This window comes from Bidens hawaiensis, unplaced genomic scaffold, assembly GCF_021521415.1.
Source record: "Bidens hawaiensis isolate Kalapana, Puna unplaced genomic scaffold, B.hawaiensis_p1.1 tig00022556_1, whole genome shotgun sequence".
In the NCBI taxonomy this organism is placed as follows: Eukaryota; Viridiplantae; Streptophyta; class Magnoliopsida; order Asterales; family Asteraceae; genus Bidens; species Bidens hawaiensis.
Window position 1 is genome coordinate 263625 of NW_027493519.1, and position 20379 is coordinate 284003.

At 37.1% G+C, this 20379-nt stretch overlaps 2 protein-coding genes across 2 annotated transcripts; one reads left to right on the forward strand and one right to left on the reverse strand.

The window, feature by feature from the left end:
* Positions 1–206: 206 nt before the first annotated feature.
* On the reverse strand, positions 207–1871 carry LOC143565870 (putative mitochondrial adenine nucleotide transporter BTL3). The gene is made up of 4 exons (XM_077052714.1): positions 1545–1871; positions 1140–1443; positions 388–855; positions 207–297 (listed from the first exon to the last, which is right to left on the reverse strand). Exons 1-4 carry the CDS (start codon positions 1853–1855, stop codon positions 223–225), a joined length of 1158 nt encoding a protein of 385 aa, XP_076908829.1. The 5' UTR covers positions 1856–1871; the 3' UTR covers positions 207–222.
* A 5539-nt stretch (positions 1872–7410) lies between these two features.
* On the forward strand, positions 7411–7920 carry LOC143565874 (uncharacterized). The gene has a single exon (XM_077052719.1). It carries the CDS (start codon positions 7411–7413, stop codon positions 7918–7920), a length of 510 nt encoding a protein of 169 aa, XP_076908834.1.
* Positions 7921–20379: the final 12459 nt, after the last annotated feature.

The following is a 20379-nucleotide window of genomic DNA, read 5'->3' on the forward strand; positions in this document are numbered from 1 at the left end:
AGTTATTGTCTCTTTGTTGTAAACTCTCGGATTAAAACCAAAGACTGGACGAATGGTAAGTTTGTTACATCCAACCGAATCATTATAATAACTGCAAATGACTTATTTCATGTCCCCCAAAAAGAAAAAAGAAGCATCATCACAAACCTGTTCTTACCAAACTTCAACCAAAGCACCTTTACAAGGTACATAGTGTTTTCTCTCTATATTAAAAAGCAAAACTTACTCTGATTCAACTTTGAGGACTATCTTCATAAGTTCATAAACAAAGTAACTTATTGCAGCAGATGGTAGCACCTGAGTAAACACAATTCATAAACCAAGCTATTAAATATAAAAATTACTTGTTACAAATAATAATATTCAAAGGGTTGTGTGTGTGTATACCTGCAATAAACTTGGAGTCAATCCTGCGTACAAAGCAGGAATGCCACCTTGGTCCACTATCTTTATAAAAGTGTCAGCCGCACTCATTTTTGTAGCCCGAACTTGCATTTGAAGTTGTCTTCTAACAACTTCAAACGGATATGTAGCAGCTTCAGCACAACACCCAGCAATCGCCCCGTATATTAATGTTCTAATTGTACTTAATTCCATTTGCTCCAAAGCATTTAAATGTTGTCGTCCTTCCTTCATATGCTGAAGTCTTTTCCTTCCTTTTGGTGAGTGCAAATAACTTGATTTTAATATATCATAGATTCCATAAAACACTGCACCTGAAGGCGCCATGCTTATTATAGAAGGCACTAATCCTTTGTATAATGAGAAAAACCCTTCGGTTTGAATCATGTGCCGAAAAGCACCGATTACGCCACCAAAAGCCTCTCCTCCAGGTGCCACCATTTTTGTTCTTATCTATAAGCAAATACTTTAGAAATCCCACAAAAACAACTTGTACGTGCATAATTGTGTTAGGATCAAATACAAACAACTCTTAACTTACAAATAACTAGAGCAATTATGCTAACACTAGAGAAATTATTATTATTACGTTACTTCATTTCTTTCTCCTTTTAATAACAAATACTCTAGTTCAATCATAACCACTCTTACTTATTTTTACGTTTGTGACGTTAAGATCTATTTGTACCGTATAAAATGACTCATGATAAATAAATAAATAAATGGAAAACACATACAGTGTCCATGGGTATGCAGAGTACAGTAGCGGTAATTCCTGCAGCAGCACCAGCAATGAACCTTTCATAGTTGGTTGTTTCCGGGTTTCCGGTTAGTTTCAGCAGCTGACTCCTGTATCTATCGTAAGCGTAAAAGTTAATGGCCTTAAAGGGGGCCGTTCTAAGGATATTGACAAAATTCCCTTTCCAAAACCCTTTAATCCCTTGAGTGGCTGCGATTGAGTGGATTAGGTCAATAAGATGTTTCTGTTCTCCACGAACCATATATTCCAGCTTCAATCTCTCAAGTGGTGCAACAAAAGTTCTGATACGTACACATAATAATAATAATAATAATTGATTTCAAGGTTAAAATGTAATCTATTTTCACCAGTAATACTAATTGGTTGATAGATAGATAGATACCTTGAGACCATAGCAGCAACAGCTCCAGCCCAAAGATGTTTGGTGGTATTGAAAGCCCCCCCTTGTTTAACCTCCAAAAGAAGGTGCTTGTGTTCGCTTTCATCTGGTTGTGGATCATTTACCGACGACAGAGTCACTGACAAAAACCCAACTCGGGCAGGCCGACTCAGCCTCAATGAACAGCAAGTGGTGTAGTGTATTGAAACAAAAGAAGATGATTCTTCCAGAAATAAGCCACCCTTTACAAAATGGAGAGATGGTTCCGCCGGCGATCCGGTTAAATCCCGCATCCATTTCTCTAACCCTTTCATTGGAATACAAATAATGACAAATTCATCAACATAATAGATACATCTCTTGTTTTTTATTCTTGAAATTGCCGCCGGGGAGCATCAAGCATACGTTGGAGATGTCACTCAATTAACAACCTTGTTGCTTTTTCTAGTCAATTGTCATTTTCTCATATTCGCCGCACATTAATACAATTTTTAACTTTTTTATTTTTCATTTCCGTATCTTTTATTATTAATACTAGATTATAACTCGTGTATTACATGGGGTTATACATAAAAGAGCTTAACCAAACATGATTAATTATGTTTAACATGCATTGAGAAAAGCACACCATCAAATAACAGGATCGAGTAAAACGATATTAAAAGTTAAAATATATAAATACAAACTGTTTGATAAAGTGAACCATAAAGTTATCATGCTCCAATTCACCACATGTTAATTCCCTCTATAACATTCGGAGACATTTTTCAAGGAATTGGGCTGAGCACATACTTAATCAAATATAGCTTGGGTGGATTGAATTTTTTTAATCGAATGGATCAAACAGCCTGGAAGTTTTCTAAACGGTGTTTTTTAATTAAATGACGCCAGTTTTAGGTATTTAAATTGCTAAGCCTAATTAGTGGTACCTTCGCACTGAACCCACCTGACGAACCTTATGATACTGCATTAGTGTAAAAATAATTAAAGTTGGAACAAAACTAGAAAAGGGTAAAAATCAAGTGAGATGAGGTAAAAATTTGTTAGGAAATTAGAGCAGTTTTCAGTTTTACACCTGGACTCCAGTTATTCTTTATGATATCAGGCTACATTGCTTTAATTTGACAACTGATATTTGGATACCTTTAATTTAAAAGAAGGTTTACATATTAGAATATAACTAGGTTATTTACAAGTGTACGACACGGATGGAAATATAAAAATCGTCAATTAAACACACACACATATATAACGTATTACATGTAATTAATTAACATTAAAAAAATTAGTTTGGGGCTATAATAAAAATTATTATTTAAAATGGCGATTTATTTTAAGAAGTCAAGATAATTTATTATTTACTTTTCCATACGACAACATGATTTATGCAAGTCACATTCAAACGAAAACATAACATTTAAGGACATAAAACTACAAATAATGACATTAAAGAGTAGAAATGTTCATAAAGAAAATTTAAAACTTTCAAAACATTAATTTCATAAACTATTACAAATCTCCTTATAAATCAACTATATTTTTGTTTGTGATTTTACCTTAATTGAAATAGATATTTTAAGCCCATCTCCACTTTTGATTCTAGATAAAGCTATGTAAAGTTGAGCATGTGTAAAAATCAGGTCATTCAAGTACATGCAACTCTTGATAAGGGCATTGACTTTTGTTGATGTTCATTGCAGAATAAACTGCAATGGGAAATTGTCTTATGTTGAATTTAAGCGGAAATTTTTTTATCTGAATGCGTTAGATTACTACAAATAATATAAGAGTTATAACCAATATTAGTACCTGAAATTATGTTTGCTTAGATAACACGCTTCCCAATTTAATTATTTAAAGTCTAGCTCTATTGCATATACGGTTCTTTTGGTCAATATTCCTTTGTAACATTACTGTCACATCATGTACCACACGACAAGTGATGTGTGGGTAAAAATATGTGTGTTAAGTGTTTAAATTCGTGTGTTTTAATTTGTTATATATTGTGAACACGATTACTTTGAGTTCGTTTATGGTTACAGGTGTATGAAGCTTAATCAGACCTCATTTAGAGTGTTTAAGGATGAAAGAATCAAGATTATACAAAGAGAGGCGATCAAGAACTTAACCGGACGTTCGAGAATCAAGAAGAACGAGAAAACGGAGTTTTGGAGGGGTGCCACCAGGCCGTAGCTTACGGTCTGGCAGCAACCGTAAAGCAGAATTAACAAACCGTAGCTTATGGCTTAACCGTAAGCTACGGTTCACTTACCGTAAGCTAAGGTTGGGGACCGTAAGCTACAGTGGCCAGACCGTAGCTTACGATCTGGTCTGACAGAAAAGGGGATTTTGGTGATTTTCTTCCATATATAAAGCCATTAAACCCTAAGTTCGAATTCATTCAATCATTATCAGTTTTGAGACTTCTTGAAGGCGATCTTACACCACCAACACTCATCCTTATCACAAGATTGATCCATGAACACCTTCTCCAACATCATAATTAAGAGCATGAAAATCGAGAGGCTAGGCTAAAGGCTTCATAACCATCTCCGGGTGTAGGGTTGAGTTGCATGTTAGGTTTTGTTATTTTATACTTTAACTTTGGATTTGTAATTGATTAATCAATTCGGTTAATCAATAACTGTAATTCGGTTAATCAATTCTTTGCGTTTGCTTTGTGCTTAAATGGTTTTTATTAATTGATTACTTAACCTTTTGTCAGTTAATTGATTTGTGGTCATCAACAATTAGGATTAAGTTCTTTCATCATTGACCTGTTTATCGTTAACCATATTATTGATTTTGTGTTTCAACAAGTAAAACCGATTATCAAATATATTTTCATTTAGCCGTGTAAATTGTTCGGATTCAGTGCTGACGATCAACACAGTCAATCGTTAAGTCTTTTGGTTTACATATTTTATAAGAAACCGTCAAAAGAAGTTTATCAATTCCTTAACTTGCTACAAAACCCGAACCCTGGAGTTTGCTTATTTTTATATCATTGTTTACAAACTAATCAACTAAACCGCTTGACATCGTTCATCCATGTTAATTAATTTTATAATAAAATTTGAGTTTCACTTGCACTTTCCACTGATTACCTGTGGATTCGACACCTTACTTACCCTAGCTAGTAAAGGTACTTTATAAGTATTTTTGATTGACTTTTCGACATCGATCAAAATGGCGTCGTTGCCGGGGAGTCAACGCGCAAAGTGCTAGTTTAACTAATTTTTTAGCTTTTGTTTTTAAGTCTTCTTCATTGATTTACGCGGGGTGTTAGTGTTTATGTCTATGAAAATAACTTCACAAGTTGATGCAGACGAGAAATTCCAGTGAGAAAGAGCCGTTCGAGTTTGATCCCGAAATCGAGAAAACAGCAAGGCGAAACCGAGCAGCTTATAAACCCATACTAAACCAAATACCTGAAATCATAACACCAAAACAAGAGACCATGAGTACCGGAAACATAAGAGACCCGAATATTTACCAACCAAACAACCAAAAACAACCAATCCCACAAAACCAGAACGTTAACCGTGACAGAATAGCAATCTGTTCAACCAAAGAGATGTTAACCGTAATCCCAGAAACATGGATGACAACTTTTCAATCAGATCCGCCCCATTAAACCGTCAAAGACATGATGATTTGAGAGAGGAAAGACCCGAGGTTAATCGTGATCGTGCACGAGTGGAAAATTGGTAGATAGGGGACGACCTTGGTTTCGATTATGATGATGAGGAGGAGTTCAGAGATGAACAAGGGGGTCGATATCAGCAACAAGATCTCTGTGATGACCAAGAGATTAGACAGAATCATCCGGAAAATCAGAGAGATCGAGCTCCAAGACGGCAACTAAACCATGAAAAGCCTTACTATGATTTTGATGATGGAGTTCCAAGGGCATTTGTTCCACCACCAGTCAGAGGCATTCAAATCCACTCATTCCACAAGTGGCTACGAATCCTCTACCGATCATCATTCCAGTCAGACGTGGAAGAACTATTTCGGTAAGGCATAATTGTTTGACGAGGTTACCTACATTTCATGGAAAGGATACAGAAGAACCATACCTACACTTGAGTGACTTCAACTCAATATACGCACTTATCTCAAGTCAAGGCTTTATTGCAGAAAAGGTGAAGATGGTATTCTTCCAGTTTAGCTTGAAAGATGCGGTAAAACAGTGGTTTCTATCGTTGCCATCAGCTAGTATTTTCACTTGGGGAGACTTGGCACAACAGTTTTTAGACGAGTATTATACTCCACAAAGAACCATAGAGGCCAGCAACAACATTCGAAACTTTCAGCAGATCACCGGTGAAACTTTCTATGAATCATTCCAAATGTTTAAACGATTGTTGAGGACTTGTCCACATCATGGGATTGCCTTATGGTAATTGATAAAGGCATTCCTTGAGAGTCTCTCAAATGATTATGTTCGCGACCTCCAAGCCACCACGAATAGATATTTTCTTGCAAATGACGAAAATGAGGATTGGGGACATTTGGAGAGACATGCGAGTAATTCAAAGAGACAAGCACAGCCGAACAGGATGTCAAAAAGGGCGGTGGTAAAAGTAGTTGAAAGTCATGGTTCAGATGACAGAATGGATAGATTGGAAAAGAAGATGGATAGGTTGTTGGTTGCAGGTGTACAAGGAGCTGGAAATTCGGGAAAAATATATCCAGTATGTGAAGGCTGTGGTGAGTTAGGGCACGAAGTTGCGAGTTGCGGGGTTGCCCGAGAAGAAGAAACTGAGGAAGAGGAGGTTAATTATGTGCAGGGTGAAAGGAGATACAATAACATGAATTCGAATACCTACCATCCGGGACTCAAAATTCATCCAAACTTCAGTTATGGAAACCCGAACACACAACAGAGCCCGAATTTTCAGGGCAGTTCTCAAAAGACAGGTTATCAGTCGAACAAGAAACAGTATGGTAATAGTTCGGGCAACGGTCAGAATAGCTACAACTAGAGAGATTTTGGGGGTTACAATAAGGGTTATCAAAAGAGTTATCAGCAGGGGCAAGGAAATTCTTCGGGAAACAAAGAGGAGTCACTTAAGGATGTGATGGAGTTATTGAAACAAATGAAGGCAGATCAAGAGACTCAGAATAGAAATCAAGAGACTCATAATAAGGCATTGAATCAGAGGTTGGAGCTTCAAGAGAAGGCAAATGCTGCGAGAGATAAACAGGTGAGTAAATTGGCGGAAGAAATGGCGAGCCTAAAGCGAAATCCATCCAAGTCACCGAGTGACACTTTGAAGAATCCTAGCCATCAGAACAACAACTCTTCAAGTGGAAAGAACGCCAACATTAACCAGGTAAGTACTCTTAGAAATGGTAAGGTTTATGATAACAGGGTAAATCCATCATCATTCGAAGAAGGATTGGTGGAAGATTTGGGAGAAAATGGGAATGGTGATGATGAGGTGGAGATTATACAAATTAATAAACCGAAAACGTTAATTAATAAAAATTTAAACAAATCGGTATAAGAAAAAGAAACACAAACCACCAAGGAGATGGGGCCCACAGGTAAACCGTCCCGTTTCCTCAGGCATTGGTGAATCCCGCAATATCATCACCAAAAAAAAGGGGCCCACATCAGGAGGAAATGTGGGAAGTATTTAATCAAGTAAAAATTAACTTACCCCTCATAAATGCTTTTAAACAAGTCCCTGCATATGCTAAATATTTGAAAGACTTGTGCACTCAAAAGCGAAATCACAAGATGCCCAAACAGGTTGATTTAACAGCTAATGTGAGTTCGGTTTTAACGGGAAACCTCCCACCCAAGTTATAAGATCCGAGAACGCCAATAATACCCATCCAAGTGGGTGATTTGAAAATGACAAGGGCGTTGTTAGATCTTGGGGCAGGGGTGAGTATTCTCCCGAGAAGCTTATATGACCAATATGATTTTGGTCCACTTAGAAAAGCCGACACCACCATGGTGTTAGCCGATTTGACACTCAAGCTTCCGGGGGGAATTGTTACTGACGTGATTGTTATGATCGAAGATTTTTATTACCCCGTCGACTTTCTGGTTCTAGATTATGTTACAGTTGATCCAAAACGGCAGTTGAACGTGATTCTCGGTAGGCTCTTTTTGGCAACAGCAAATGCTTTAATAAACTGTAAAACCGGAGTAGTTGACATGGCGTTTGGGAATAAAAATCTTAGGTTGAATGTTTTTTCAAACGTATCTAACCCTCTGGTGAGTGATGAATGCTTCGCAGCTGACATCATTGACGGGTTGAATCCTCATGAAAATGAGGAAGATGCCACAAAGGAGTGTGTTATTTGTTGCAGGACTACAGTTGAGCATTCACATCAGTTGGAGAAGGAAGAAAAATAGGTGGAAATTTATGCTGCAAGCATCGGAAAACCGCCATGGTCCCAACAGGTAGAGAAATTACCGGACACTATCGACTTCAAATTGAGACCGTCACTCGAAAGTCCACCGGCAGTTGAGTTGAAAGAACTCCCAAAACACCTCAAATACGTGTTTTTGGGAGACAACAATACCTTACCCGCCATCATAGCCTCAAACTTAGAAGAATCTCAAAAAAGGCTTTGATGGAAGTATTGAAAGAGTATAAAGCAACAATTGGATGGACGATTGAGGACTTGAAGGGAATTAGTCCGTCTATCATTATTCATAAGATTATCACAGATCCCGAGGTGAAACCCGCACATGATGCACAAAGAAGGTTAAATCCGAACATGCGAGAAATTATGAAGAAAGAAGTTCTGAAGTGGTTGTATGCGGGAATCATTTTCCCTATCTCGGACAGTACTTAGGTAAGTCCAACACAAATGGTCCAAAAGAAGAAGGGAATTCAGATAACCCATAATGAAAAAGGTGAAGAAATTGCTACCCAACCGGTAACCGGGTGGCGGATTTGTGTTGACTACCGGAAATTAAATACCGCGACATCCAAGGACCATTTCCCTCTAACGTTCATTGACTAAATCTTTGAAAAATTATCAGGTCAGAAATTTTATTGCTTTTTAGATGGCTGCTCGGGGTACAATCAAATTGCTATCCACCCCGATGACCAACATAAGACCACTTTCACGTGTCCATACGATACTTTCACATTTAGGCGAATGCCTTTTGGCTTATGTAATGCCCCGGCCACCTTTCAAAGGTGCATGATGAGGATCTTCTCAAATATGGTCGAGGAATCACTTGAAATTTTTATGGACGATTTTTCTATTTTCGGCTCATCTTTTGATTCATGTTTAAACGAATTAACAAAGGTTTTAAAAAGATGTGTGGAAACGAATTTGGTCTTAAGTTGGGAAAAGGGCCATTTCATGGTTCAAGAGGGAACAATTTTAGGTCATGTAATCTCGAGTAGGGGGATTGAGGTTGACTGGGCAAAAATTAATGTCATATCTAATTTGCCATCTCCTATAAATGTTAAAGGAATCCGATCATTTTTGGGACATGCCAGATTTTACTAACGGTTCATCAAAAAATTTAGTGTCATCACAAAACCATTGTGTAATTTTCTTTTAAAAGATGTGCCATTTGTTTTTTATGAAGATTGTTTAAATGCATTTAGCGTTCTTAAAAACAAACTGGTTGAGGCCCCAATTTTGCTATCACCTGATTGGTCCCTTCCATTTGAAATTATGTGTGATGCAAGTGATTATGCAGTTGGGGCTGTTTTGGGTCAACGGGTAGATAAGAAACCCATTGCCATATACTATGCAAGCGAAACCCTTTCTGATGCTCAAATAAACTACACAACTATAGAAAAGGAGTTGCTCGCAGTAGTATATGCTTTGGATAAGTTTAGATCTTAAATTTGTGGGAGCAAGGTTATTGTGTTTTCAGATCACAATGCTGTTAAGTATCTGATGGAAAAGAACGCAAAGCCACGCTTAATTAGATGGATTTTGTTGATCCAAGAGTTTGACGTGGAGATCCGTGATAAGAAAGGAAGCGAGAATGTGATTGCTGATCATCTGTCTAGACTGACGGGTCAAGAGGAGGACAATACCACGGCTATAAATGAATCATTCTCGGACGAGTAATTGTTTGTTGTTTCTACATTACCATGGTATGCTGACATCATTTTTATTGCAGGCACCATCCCAGAAGAATTCTGGCCCAAGAAAAAGAAACATCAATTCATGTCTAAGGTGAAACAATACGTGTGGGAAGACCCAGATTTGTTGCAAATTGGGGCTGATCAAGTCTATCGGATACGCATTGAAGATGAGGTGATTCGAAGTGTGTTGTCACACGCACACTCACTCCCATGCGGTGGACATTTCTGCGGGTAGAAAACGGGTCATAAAATTTTAGCTTGTGATTCTTATTGGCCTAGTGTATTTAAAGATGCAGCAGAATATGCTAAGAACTGTGTGAGATGTCAACAATTAGGTAGCATTTACAGAAGGAACGAGATTCCCATGCAACCAATCCTCGTTGTGGACATATTTGATGTTTGGGGGATTGATTTTATGAGCCCATTCCCTAATTCCTTTGGGAATTACTATATTTTGCTGGCAGTTGATTATGTTTCGAAATGGGTTGAAGCAATTGCCACCAAAACAAATGACCATGTCGTTGTTTGTAAATTTGACCAATCATATATTTTCTCGAGATTTGGCGTCCCTCGCATTATTACTAGTGATGAGGGTTCCCATTTTAAAAACTTTAATTTTCGCAAATTACTTAAACGGTATAGCGTAAACCACTGAATAGCCACACCATACCATCCTCAAACGAGTGGTCAGGTTGAGGTCTTTAATAGACAAATTAAAGATTTTACAAAAAATGGTAAGACCCGATAGAAAAGATTTGCCAACAAAATTAAACGATGCTTTATGGGCTTACCGTACTGCTTTTAAAACGTCTGTTGGTACCACCCCCTATCGGGTTAGTTTACGGAAAAGGATGTCATTTACCTGTGGAACTTGCCCATCGTGCTTTATGGGCCGTGAAAAATGTTAATCTAGACTATGAGTGTGTAGGTAAAAAAAGAAAGTTGAATATATGTGAGCTGGAGGGGCTGCGGGATGAAGCGTATGAGTGTGCGTCAGCATATAAAGACCGGATGAAACAAGTGCATGATGCAAAGATAAACAGGAAAACTTTTGAAGAAGGACAACGGGTTTGGTTATACAACTCGAGGGCAAAACTGTTCCCAGGTAAGTTAAAGAGTAAGTGGATGGGACCATATTAGGTGAAGCGTGTCAGTCAGTTTGGCGAGGTCGAAATTGAGGATTTTGACGATCATCTGAGGCAGGTAATGAATGGGCATCGGTTGAAACCATATTTGGAAGATGTGGACTTGAATAAGAGCATACATGAGTCGGTGGAGAGCTTTATAGCTACTGCACCATCATATTCAGCCGAGTGATAAGAACCAGGTAACGTCGGGCTGTAGACTCTAAATTCAGCGCTTCTCGGGAGGCATCCCGAGTGTTTTTATTTTTGTTTATATTTTTCTTATTATAAAAATAAAAATAAAAATAATTAGTATATCATGGACCGTAGCTTACGGTCTGACCTTCTGCTTTACGGTGAATTTTATATTATGGTAACCGTAAGCTACACCAACCCGGCCATAGCTTACGGTCGAGGTTTTGATTTCCAAAAATACAAAAAATAAAAAATAAATAAATAAATAAAATAAAAACTAAATCAATTAGCCTCCACCACACAATTAACCTACCCTCCTTCTTCTTTCTTCCTTCTCATTCTTCTTCTTCATCTTCTTCTTCCTCTCTTCCTCTCAAAATAACCCTACACCCACAATCCTAACTCTCTCAATTCTCAACCAAATCTCTTGATTCCGGACTCTAAACTCATTATTTTTTCGAGAGGAACTCACCTGTGGTGTCGGTTTTCATCAATTTTTGCTCGATTTCTCCCGGATTTGTGAGGGTTTGAAGAACCCTAAAAATCAATTTTGGGGATTTTCAAGTTTAAGTGTTTCTTTTATTGTAATTGAAGCTCAGGACATCAACTTTTATCACTAAAAAGGTACGTATTTCACTTAATTTTAATTTAACAAAGCCTAAGGTTTGCGATGAGGTTCAAGTTTTACATTATGAATATTGATTGAGGTTAGGGATTGTTATGGTGATAATGTCTCCGCATTTGTAAGATTAGGTTTGTTAAGGGATTGGTATATGGATGTTATGGGTTATAATGATTTGGTTATGATGGCTTTTTGAAATTTTGCAAGATGAAAATTGATAACAAAGTGATTGATGTTTATATAATTAATGGAACATGTTGGGTTAATGACATAGATCAACATTAACAAGTTAGAGTTTGAAGTGGTTTTATGAACATTGAATCAACGATTCATACACTCATAACCACCAACAAGTGTGGGGATATTTGGAGGGTTTATTATGTTATTTGACTTGTATTGTTTGCTTGATTGTGATTGTGTAGAATGAGAAGAACTAGGGATACTAGGAAAAACCCGCCAAGGAAAAAAGGGAAAGCCGCCTCATCGTCGGCTGACCCACCGCCTTTGCCCAAGAGAAGATTAATTTTGAGGGATTATGAGGACGAGGAGGATCCCATGCAGGAAACATATGAAGATGAAGGAATGGCGCCCCCCCCCCCCCCCCTTAAGCCAATTTGGGGCGGGGGCCGTTATCGGGAATAGATCCGTATTGGCAAGCGGAGTTATTTAATGATGAGATAGAAAATTTGAAAAACAAAATATATGGGTTTATGTGTGAGAGACGGGTTTCGAGTAATCTATTGAGGCCGTTTGGTATTATAACCATGTTTGAAAACTTAGGTTGGGAGGCAACGTTGAAGTGTTATGATGAAGAAGATAAGGAAATTTACATAGATGCTATGCAAGAGTGGGTCGCATCGTTGAGAGTTGATTGGGGAAGTAATCCGAACAAGTCAATGAGGCTGATTGGGAAGACAAAAAATAAGGAGGTGGTTATGTCGTTGGACACCATGCGGAGGATAGCACCATTTGATTCTAAACCATCAGGAGAGTATGTGTATCCCTCGGAAGATTATTTGTATGTAAACCCGGATAAACATCCTTTGTACGAGAGAATGAAATTAGATCTTTTAAACCGGGAATTGCCCATACGATGCAGCGAAACAATCTGAAGTTGCAAGCGAGGTTGTTGTTGGGTGTGATGGTCTTTAATGTAATGCCGAAGCGAGGTGACAAAACTCAAGTCAGAAAATGGGAAATTCCAGTGTTGCATGCATTGATGACGGGTATACCAAAGATCTCGTACCGGTATTTGGTTATGATGAATATCTGGAGGGCAAGAGAGACGAAGTTAAAGTTACTTATCCCACACACTCATTTGATTACAGATTTATTAAAGGCAAAGGTAGCGATTCGAGCGGATACACCAACGGTTGAGAAGAATCTGTGTCTTTTTGATAAAGATCAGTTGTAGAAAGAGGGTTTGCTTTATCATGAGGAAGGAGTATATGTTTATATCTAACATTTTTATACACAAGTGCAGCTGAAGGCATTAAAGAGTGGGCATGATGAGGATGTGATTGTGGAACAGTATGAGTTTTTTCCGGGTAGTCGGGGTCATTCGGCTCCACGAAGGGCAGTGAGAAGGGATCGGGGGAGTTCCTCGGGGCAGCCACAACAAGCCCCAACTCAACTTCCACACGAGATGGTGCAAGATGATGCAGGAATGGTCGACTGGTTACAAGCTTCAAGGCCACCAGTCTATGGTAGTTGGGGTAGTGAGTTTCAATACATATTTGACCAACAGAATCGGAACGCAGAGATGCAGCGGAGAGAGACCCAAAGATTGTATGACCGAATGGAGTCGTTGAATCAAACCCACGCGTATAACTGGCAGCAAGAAATCAATTATTGATATGAGGATGATCGCCAGAGTCGGCACATACAAGTGGCATCGGGGTGAGCCGGTGGTGGATAATCCACCGATGATTAACTACTCATCTTTGGGGCAGTTTGACAGGAGTACACACTATCCACCACCTCATATTCATCATTCGAGGTGGGTGGATCCTCGTGCAGATGAAGCTCAGGATGCTGGTGCGGGAAGTTCGTCGGACGCGTTTAACTTCTCTGGTGTCATGGACAGAGGTCTATCTTTGGTGACCCGCAGCCGCCATATTTTTGAGCACTCGTTGATCTGCTGATCAGGTCCATGTGTCTCTCTCTATATTTTATGTTTTGTTGACTGTTTAATAATTGTGTTATGGGTGGTCAGGTGGCGTGATGAACTTTTGGGTCGTGTGGTTGATGCTAGTGTCTATGCTTATGTTTAAAAACTTTATGTGTTTTGTTTAATGGTATGCAACTTTATTTCAATCCAGAGATGGGTAATTGGTTGTCCCTTGAATTGCAATTGTTATGAATATCCCGTGTTTGCATTTGTTTTTGAAAATCTGAGTTGCGTTGAGGGCAATGTAAATCTCAAGTGTGGGGATGGAGAAATTAAAAATTGTTTGGCCTTAAAGTAGTTTGATTGTGCACAAAAGCCGGAATTGTAACTTGTTAATTGCTAGTATTAGTGCTAAGTAAAGGTCTTTGGTCATGGTTAGTTTTTAAGCTTCTCGAAAATCTTCCCATGCAAATGTTTTTCAAAATAGAAAATTAAAATGAACCGTTTAGATGGGGATAACGAGTCATGGGGACATGTACACATGTTTCATGTCGGCAGCCTAATTTCTCCGGTATGTGTGTAAGATTTGCCTTATATATAATACACATATAATATATAGTATATACACATGTCATTTGAGTGCCATTATAGAGAGTAACCAATATGCCCATAATATCTAGAACTTGGTTGTCTCATGCATTTTGAGATCTTAGCTTGGCATGAATGCAAAAATGATGGAGGAAATTAGGTTAAGTCTCGTCTGGATGAGTGAGAGTGTGGGTATTAGGGGTTGGGCCTCATACGTTATATATATATGAGCGTGGATAATGAGAGGGGCGGGGGGTTGGTTCCCTTAGAAAACATTGTTGGACCTGTTCTTTCATTCAATCAACCCCAATGTTATATTGCGAGACGATCCGGCTTAATTGGTTTCTTTGTAATTGTTTTATTATTTTTCAATAGGATGTATTAAACATTATGTTTATTATGCTTCAAAAAAAATTGTGTTAAAGTTGCAATGTTCAAGTATTACGAGTCTGAAAAAAAATGAGAAAAAAAATGATGAAAAGTCAAAGAAAAACTCAAAAAGAGTCAATGTTCTAGTCAGTATTGGTTGTAAATGAAAGTTAGTGAATTTGTTTACTTGTTTAGTCGTTGGAATAAATTGGTCATTGTTTATGTCAGTGTTATTTAGTTGTTTTGTAATAAGTCGTGTCTGATCGTTTGAGCTACTTTAAAAAATTCCTTTCCATACCCTTACACTTAGCCCCGTTTCAACCCGTTTTAAGCCCTCTTGATTTGCATTTGTGTCAAAGCATTTATATGGGTGAAGATATGACTTGCTTCCAAGCTTATTACATTGTGTTCATACTTGGTATTCAGGGCAGAGAGATACTAGCACATTTTTTGTTGGTCCAGATATTAAACCGAGTGGAGAGATATTATATTATGAGGGGTATGACCATGTGTGCCTTAACCGGAAACAAAGTACACTCATTTGGGTGGTTTCAAAGTTCTAAAATGCATCATTAAACTGTTTGGTGGGCTATCAACCTTGACAGTGTCAGTTCTTGGGAATTGGTTATAACCTTATACCTCACTAGTATTAATGCTGATAATTGACGAACCATTGATCGAGGTGTATGTGTTGCATGAGAGTTCATTTGAGGGCAAGCAAATGATAAGTGTGGGGATGTGATGTGTGGGTAAAAATATGTGTGTTAAGTGTTTAAATTTGTGTGTTTTAATTAGTTATATATTGTCAACACAATTACTTTTAGTGCGTTTATGGTTACAGGTGTACGGAGCTTAATCGGAGCTCATTTGGAGTGTTTAAGGATGAAAGAATCGAGATTATATGAAGAGAGGCGATCGGGAACTTAACCATACGTTCGAGAATCAAGAAGAACGAGAAAACGGAGTTTTAGAGGGGTGCCAGTCGTAAGCTACGCTTTTCTGGCCGTAGCTTACGGTCTGGCGGCAACCGTAAAGCAGAATTAACAAACCGTAGCTTACGGCTTAACCGTAAGCTACGGATCACTTACCGTAAGCTACGGTGGCCAGACCGTAGCTTACGGTCTGGTCTGACGGAAAAGGGGATTTTGGTGATTTTCTTCCATATATAAAGCCATTAAACCCTAAGTTCGAATTCATTCAATCATTCTCAGTTTTGGGACTTCTTGGAGGAGATCTTACACCACCAACACTCATCCAAATCAGAATATTTATCCATGAACACCTTCTCCAACATCATAATCAAGAGTATGAAGATCAAGATGCTAGGCTAAAGCTTCATAACCATCTTCGGGTGTAGGGTTGAGTTGCATGTTAGGTTTTGTTATTATATACTTTAACTTTGGATTTGTAATTGATTAATCATTCGGTTAATCAATTCTTTGTGTTTGCTTTTGTGCTTAAACAGTTTTTATTAATTGATTACTTAATCTTTTGTCAGTTAATTGATTTGTGGTCATCAACAAGTATGACTAAGTTCTTTCGTCATTGACCCGTTTATCGTTAACCATATTATTGATTTTGTGTTGCAACAAGTAAAACCGATTATCAAATAGATTTGCATTTAACCGTGTCAATTGTTCGGATTCAATTCCGACGATCAACACAGTCAATCGTTAAGTCTTTTGGTTTGCATATTTTATAAGAAACCGTCCAAAGAAGTTTATCAATTCCTTAACTTGCTGCAAAACCCGAACCCTGGAGTTTGGTTATTTTTATATCATTGTTTACAAACTAATCAACTAAACCGCTTGACATCGTTTGTCCACTTTAATTATTTTTATAATAAAATTTGAGTTTCAGTTGCACTTTCCATTAATTCCCTGTGGATTCGACACCTTACTTGCCTTAGCTAGTAAATTTATTTTATAAGTATTTTTGATTGACCTTTCTATATCGATCAACAAGAAATTATGAAAAATGCAAATTTGAAAATATGTTTATATATTTGAACAAATTGTAAACTTTAACATAGCTAATATGAATGGATGATTTTACTTCATTGTTATGCTTTTGTAATGAATCACTAAAATAGTGTTAGAGAATAAACCAAACCCTTCAACAATAAATAAGTCAAATTGTCCTTGTATACTACACGGGTACTTGATGAAAAACTACCACCCAAGTCATTATTTCAAGTATAACAAAAAAAATCGTGTGTGTAAATTTCTTTCGCATACTAAACAAATTTATATTTCTATACTTTAATTAAACGAAAAAAGAAAACTAATCATCTTAAATATAATCATGAACCCATACGCAATTAATAGGCAATTGAATCTCTACAACCTGCAACCAAGAACACGTTGACCACAAAGTGAGAATTACTTTTAATTTGAAAGCAGAAAATAAAATCATAAAAGTTGCAGTTAGAACATGACGTAAGGCAAGACTAGAGTTCCAATCCCTTGTTTTTGAAAATGCTGAGCTTTAAACATGAACATTCTAGTTTTTATTGCTATGATCTAGCATCCTAATTAGGAGTGTGCAACGGGTCCCATCTGACGCAGAACGAATCAAGTAATTTCAGAAAGACCGGGTCAATGACCAAACTGTAAAAGGTGGATCAATCTCGTGTTTGTTTGGGTTGGGTTCTTTTGGTTTTCGATTTAACCCTTCATATTTAAATGACAAAAAGATATGACCAGATAATATTACTCAAATAAATTTTTGGAGGAGACTTCTTCTCCGCCATTTTGACAATATCACACAAAAATCCCAAGAATCTCCTATGCTTAAAGTTTCATGTCATGTGAATTTGTCATAGTAGAGGGTGAATAGAATAACATTTTATAAAATACAAAATTTGGAGAAAAACATTAATTTTAGGTCAGCCGAACCTGACCTGTTTTGATAGGTGCCAAAATCGCCCATCTGGTAAGTTTGACATGCTCAACTCAGTTTTCATATTAAACATCATTTTACCATTTTTTCCTTCTATAAGTCAATTTCCAATATTTACTTATATTGCACATTGTGACATTGCTCAAAATCATCATAATACCTTGAATTAGTGAAACATGAATATGCAAACCAACTCATATTCTATTCTTCTTAATGACCTCACCCAAATGATATCCCTTGCATGCATCGCTAGTGGATTGTTTTTCTTTTCGCCTATAAATAAAAGAACACACTAATGGTTACCAGTTACAATATTATGGTAGATAAGATGATACATAGGATATATTGGTAAATTTCTATTTTTTATGTCGTAGATGGTGAAATTAAAAATATCATGTAAATCTAATGCTTCCTTGAAGCTTTTTTGTACTACAATCCTCACCTAAATCATCAAATCACCATGATTAATATATTAAGTTATTAATCAACATTATTAGTGATAAAATCAAATCAATACCTGCTGCGTTCACTTGGAATAAGCATCACAGTAATCAGTGGAAAGAGCATATACTCTTAATGCAATTGATATTTAGTATCCCATAGCATAACTTCCTGTACTACCCTTGTACACCAAATATGTTTCACAACTTAATTTATAGTTGTTAACTAGTAATAGACCCCGCGCTTCACGGTGGATCTCGTGTCTGTAGTAAGTTTTCTATCCTTCATGAAAATTATAATAAAACAAAATCTAGCAACACTTCTGTAATGCACAAATAGAAAAATAGAAAGTGCCATAAGCTTTTATTTCATATGATATGACGTGCCGACACTCACCTCCACTTAAAAGATACTATCCACAAACACTCCATGGGTATGTTTCAATTTCTCTTAACACTGCTCATAATTCCAATAATTCTTTCTACAATGAAGAAATTGAGCAACCTGATTTCTTGTACAGATCATGCACCATCCATATTCTGTATCCTTCTCGAAGCCATGTTTATGCCTTTGTTTCAAGTGCAGATGCAACCTATCCATAAACATGAATTCATGATAAGTTGATCAATAAACATGTTCATATAAATCATATAAACAAGTAGTGTAATAGGCAAAATATTGAACCAAAATCTGGTTGCTCGATGGCTACCAAAAAAATGCTTCCTGGTGTGTAGTAGAGTGAATCATCTTTGACTGCATTACCTTCTTCGTGCGCATCGTGTTAATTATTGACTTTCCAACATTTGGGTACCCAAAAAAACCAACTGATATTGCTTGCTTGTTACTTTTTATGTGTGAAAATTGTCTCAAAAAAAGAAATCTATAAGCAAATATCACAAAAGATAGTCTTGCGTATACATAAATGAGTAAATAATAACTATGATATTAGCATACCTTACCATAAGACTAACTTTGATAGATCATTGAAGCAGTTGAGCAGCTTTGGGCATTTGCTTATTGATGTAGTCTCACAAACCTTTAAAATGAATATCTTCTTTCTCAACGTAATTGAACAATGAGGTCCAACTTCTGAAGGACCAAATAAAATATCGTCACTGTAAGTAACTGATTATGATAATGTAATTTGGTTGCATAAAAGTTCATAACTAACCTGTGTATAATTTGACACCAATACAATTAGCATGCAACTTCCCTAATGGTTTGAACTGATACAATAATATTATCAAAGCTTGAAATCAATTTTACTAAAAAACAATATAATAATATCATCAAAGCTATTTATCATAACCAAGACCACAAATCCTAATCGGACATATTGATTATTAAATTCTAAGTGTCAGGGTTGTGTCTATGGTTCGATAGTGCTCTGGCCACCAGAAATACCTAACGGCGACGAAGAAATGTGATGTCTTCGACGTCTTATGTGGAAACCTTAATTACGAATTTAGTTGTAAATGCTACTATGTTTGTTTTGGAAACAAAATTTGTGAAAAGTTGGTTGGGGCATTTTATCGAACACCTGGTGTGCAACTCAAATAGTAAATAAAATGTTAATTGCTTATAGTGAATGATTTGTTGTAGTGATTGGATTGGCTTCCATCTGGGTTCAACAAATAAGCCTGTTTATGTAAACAATCAAATTGGTCAAAGTGTAAGCACAATAAATGAAGTTTATTATTAGTATAAAATATAAATAAATATATAATTAGAACTTCATACTTTGGATATGATATGAGATGATTGGGAGGTGGATGGATGGAGACCAGACGAAGAAGAAAACAGCAGAAAGCCGTACAACATCTGTCGCATAGACGGTGGCGAGGAGGTGGAAATCGGAGCCACAACAGTCGATGTGGTGGCGCAAGGTGGTGAGGAGGAGATGTACCGCCAAGTGGTGGCTATAGACAGTGGTGGGATACATGATGAGGTTGGTTAATGGAGGTAGTGGCAGGTGGAAGAAGTAATTATATCATAAAATTTGAAAAATCTCATAATGGCACAATTAATTTGATTAAAACAATAATAATGGGCAAATGATTATAGTAATTATAACATATTTAGAAAATAACTAAAAATCAGTATGGATCTCGGTTTACATACATAGCCCAAGCCCAACCGAAATCCATAGGGATTTCGGTACTACATCATCATAACCATAATGCAATTCTTCAACTCGTCTTGGTTTATGTCACTTTAGTCTTGATAATGTCATGGCCTTTTGATATGCGTCAGTCTAACCAAATTATGTCCCAACAATCTCCCCCTAGATTGATGCTTTCAAAACCTTCAGAATCTTTACTTGAACATGATCAACAACTTCAGCATCTGCATCCAATACTTTATCATCTCCCCCTTATTGATAGCATCATCCAATTTGAAT

What these genes read in the sequence shown, in the direction of transcription:
- LOC143565870 (XM_077052714.1), bottom strand. Translation starts at nt 1,855, where the DNA reads ATGAAAGGGTTAGAGAAATGGATGCGGGATTTAACCGGATCGCCGGCG. An exon ending in GTTGCTGCTATGGTCTCAAG is followed by an intron (nt 1,444 to 1,544) that starts GTATCTATCTAT and finishes TGTACGTATCAG; the next exon opens with AACTTTTGTTGCACCACTTG. An exon ending in TCTGCATACCCATGGACACT is followed by an intron (nt 856 to 1,139) that starts GTATGTGTTTTC and finishes ATTTGCTTATAG; the next exon opens with ATAAGAACAAAAATGGTGGC.
- LOC143565874 (XM_077052719.1), top strand. Translation starts at nt 7,411, where the DNA reads ATGACAAGGGCGTTGTTAGATCTTGGGGCAGGGGTGAGTATTCTCCCG.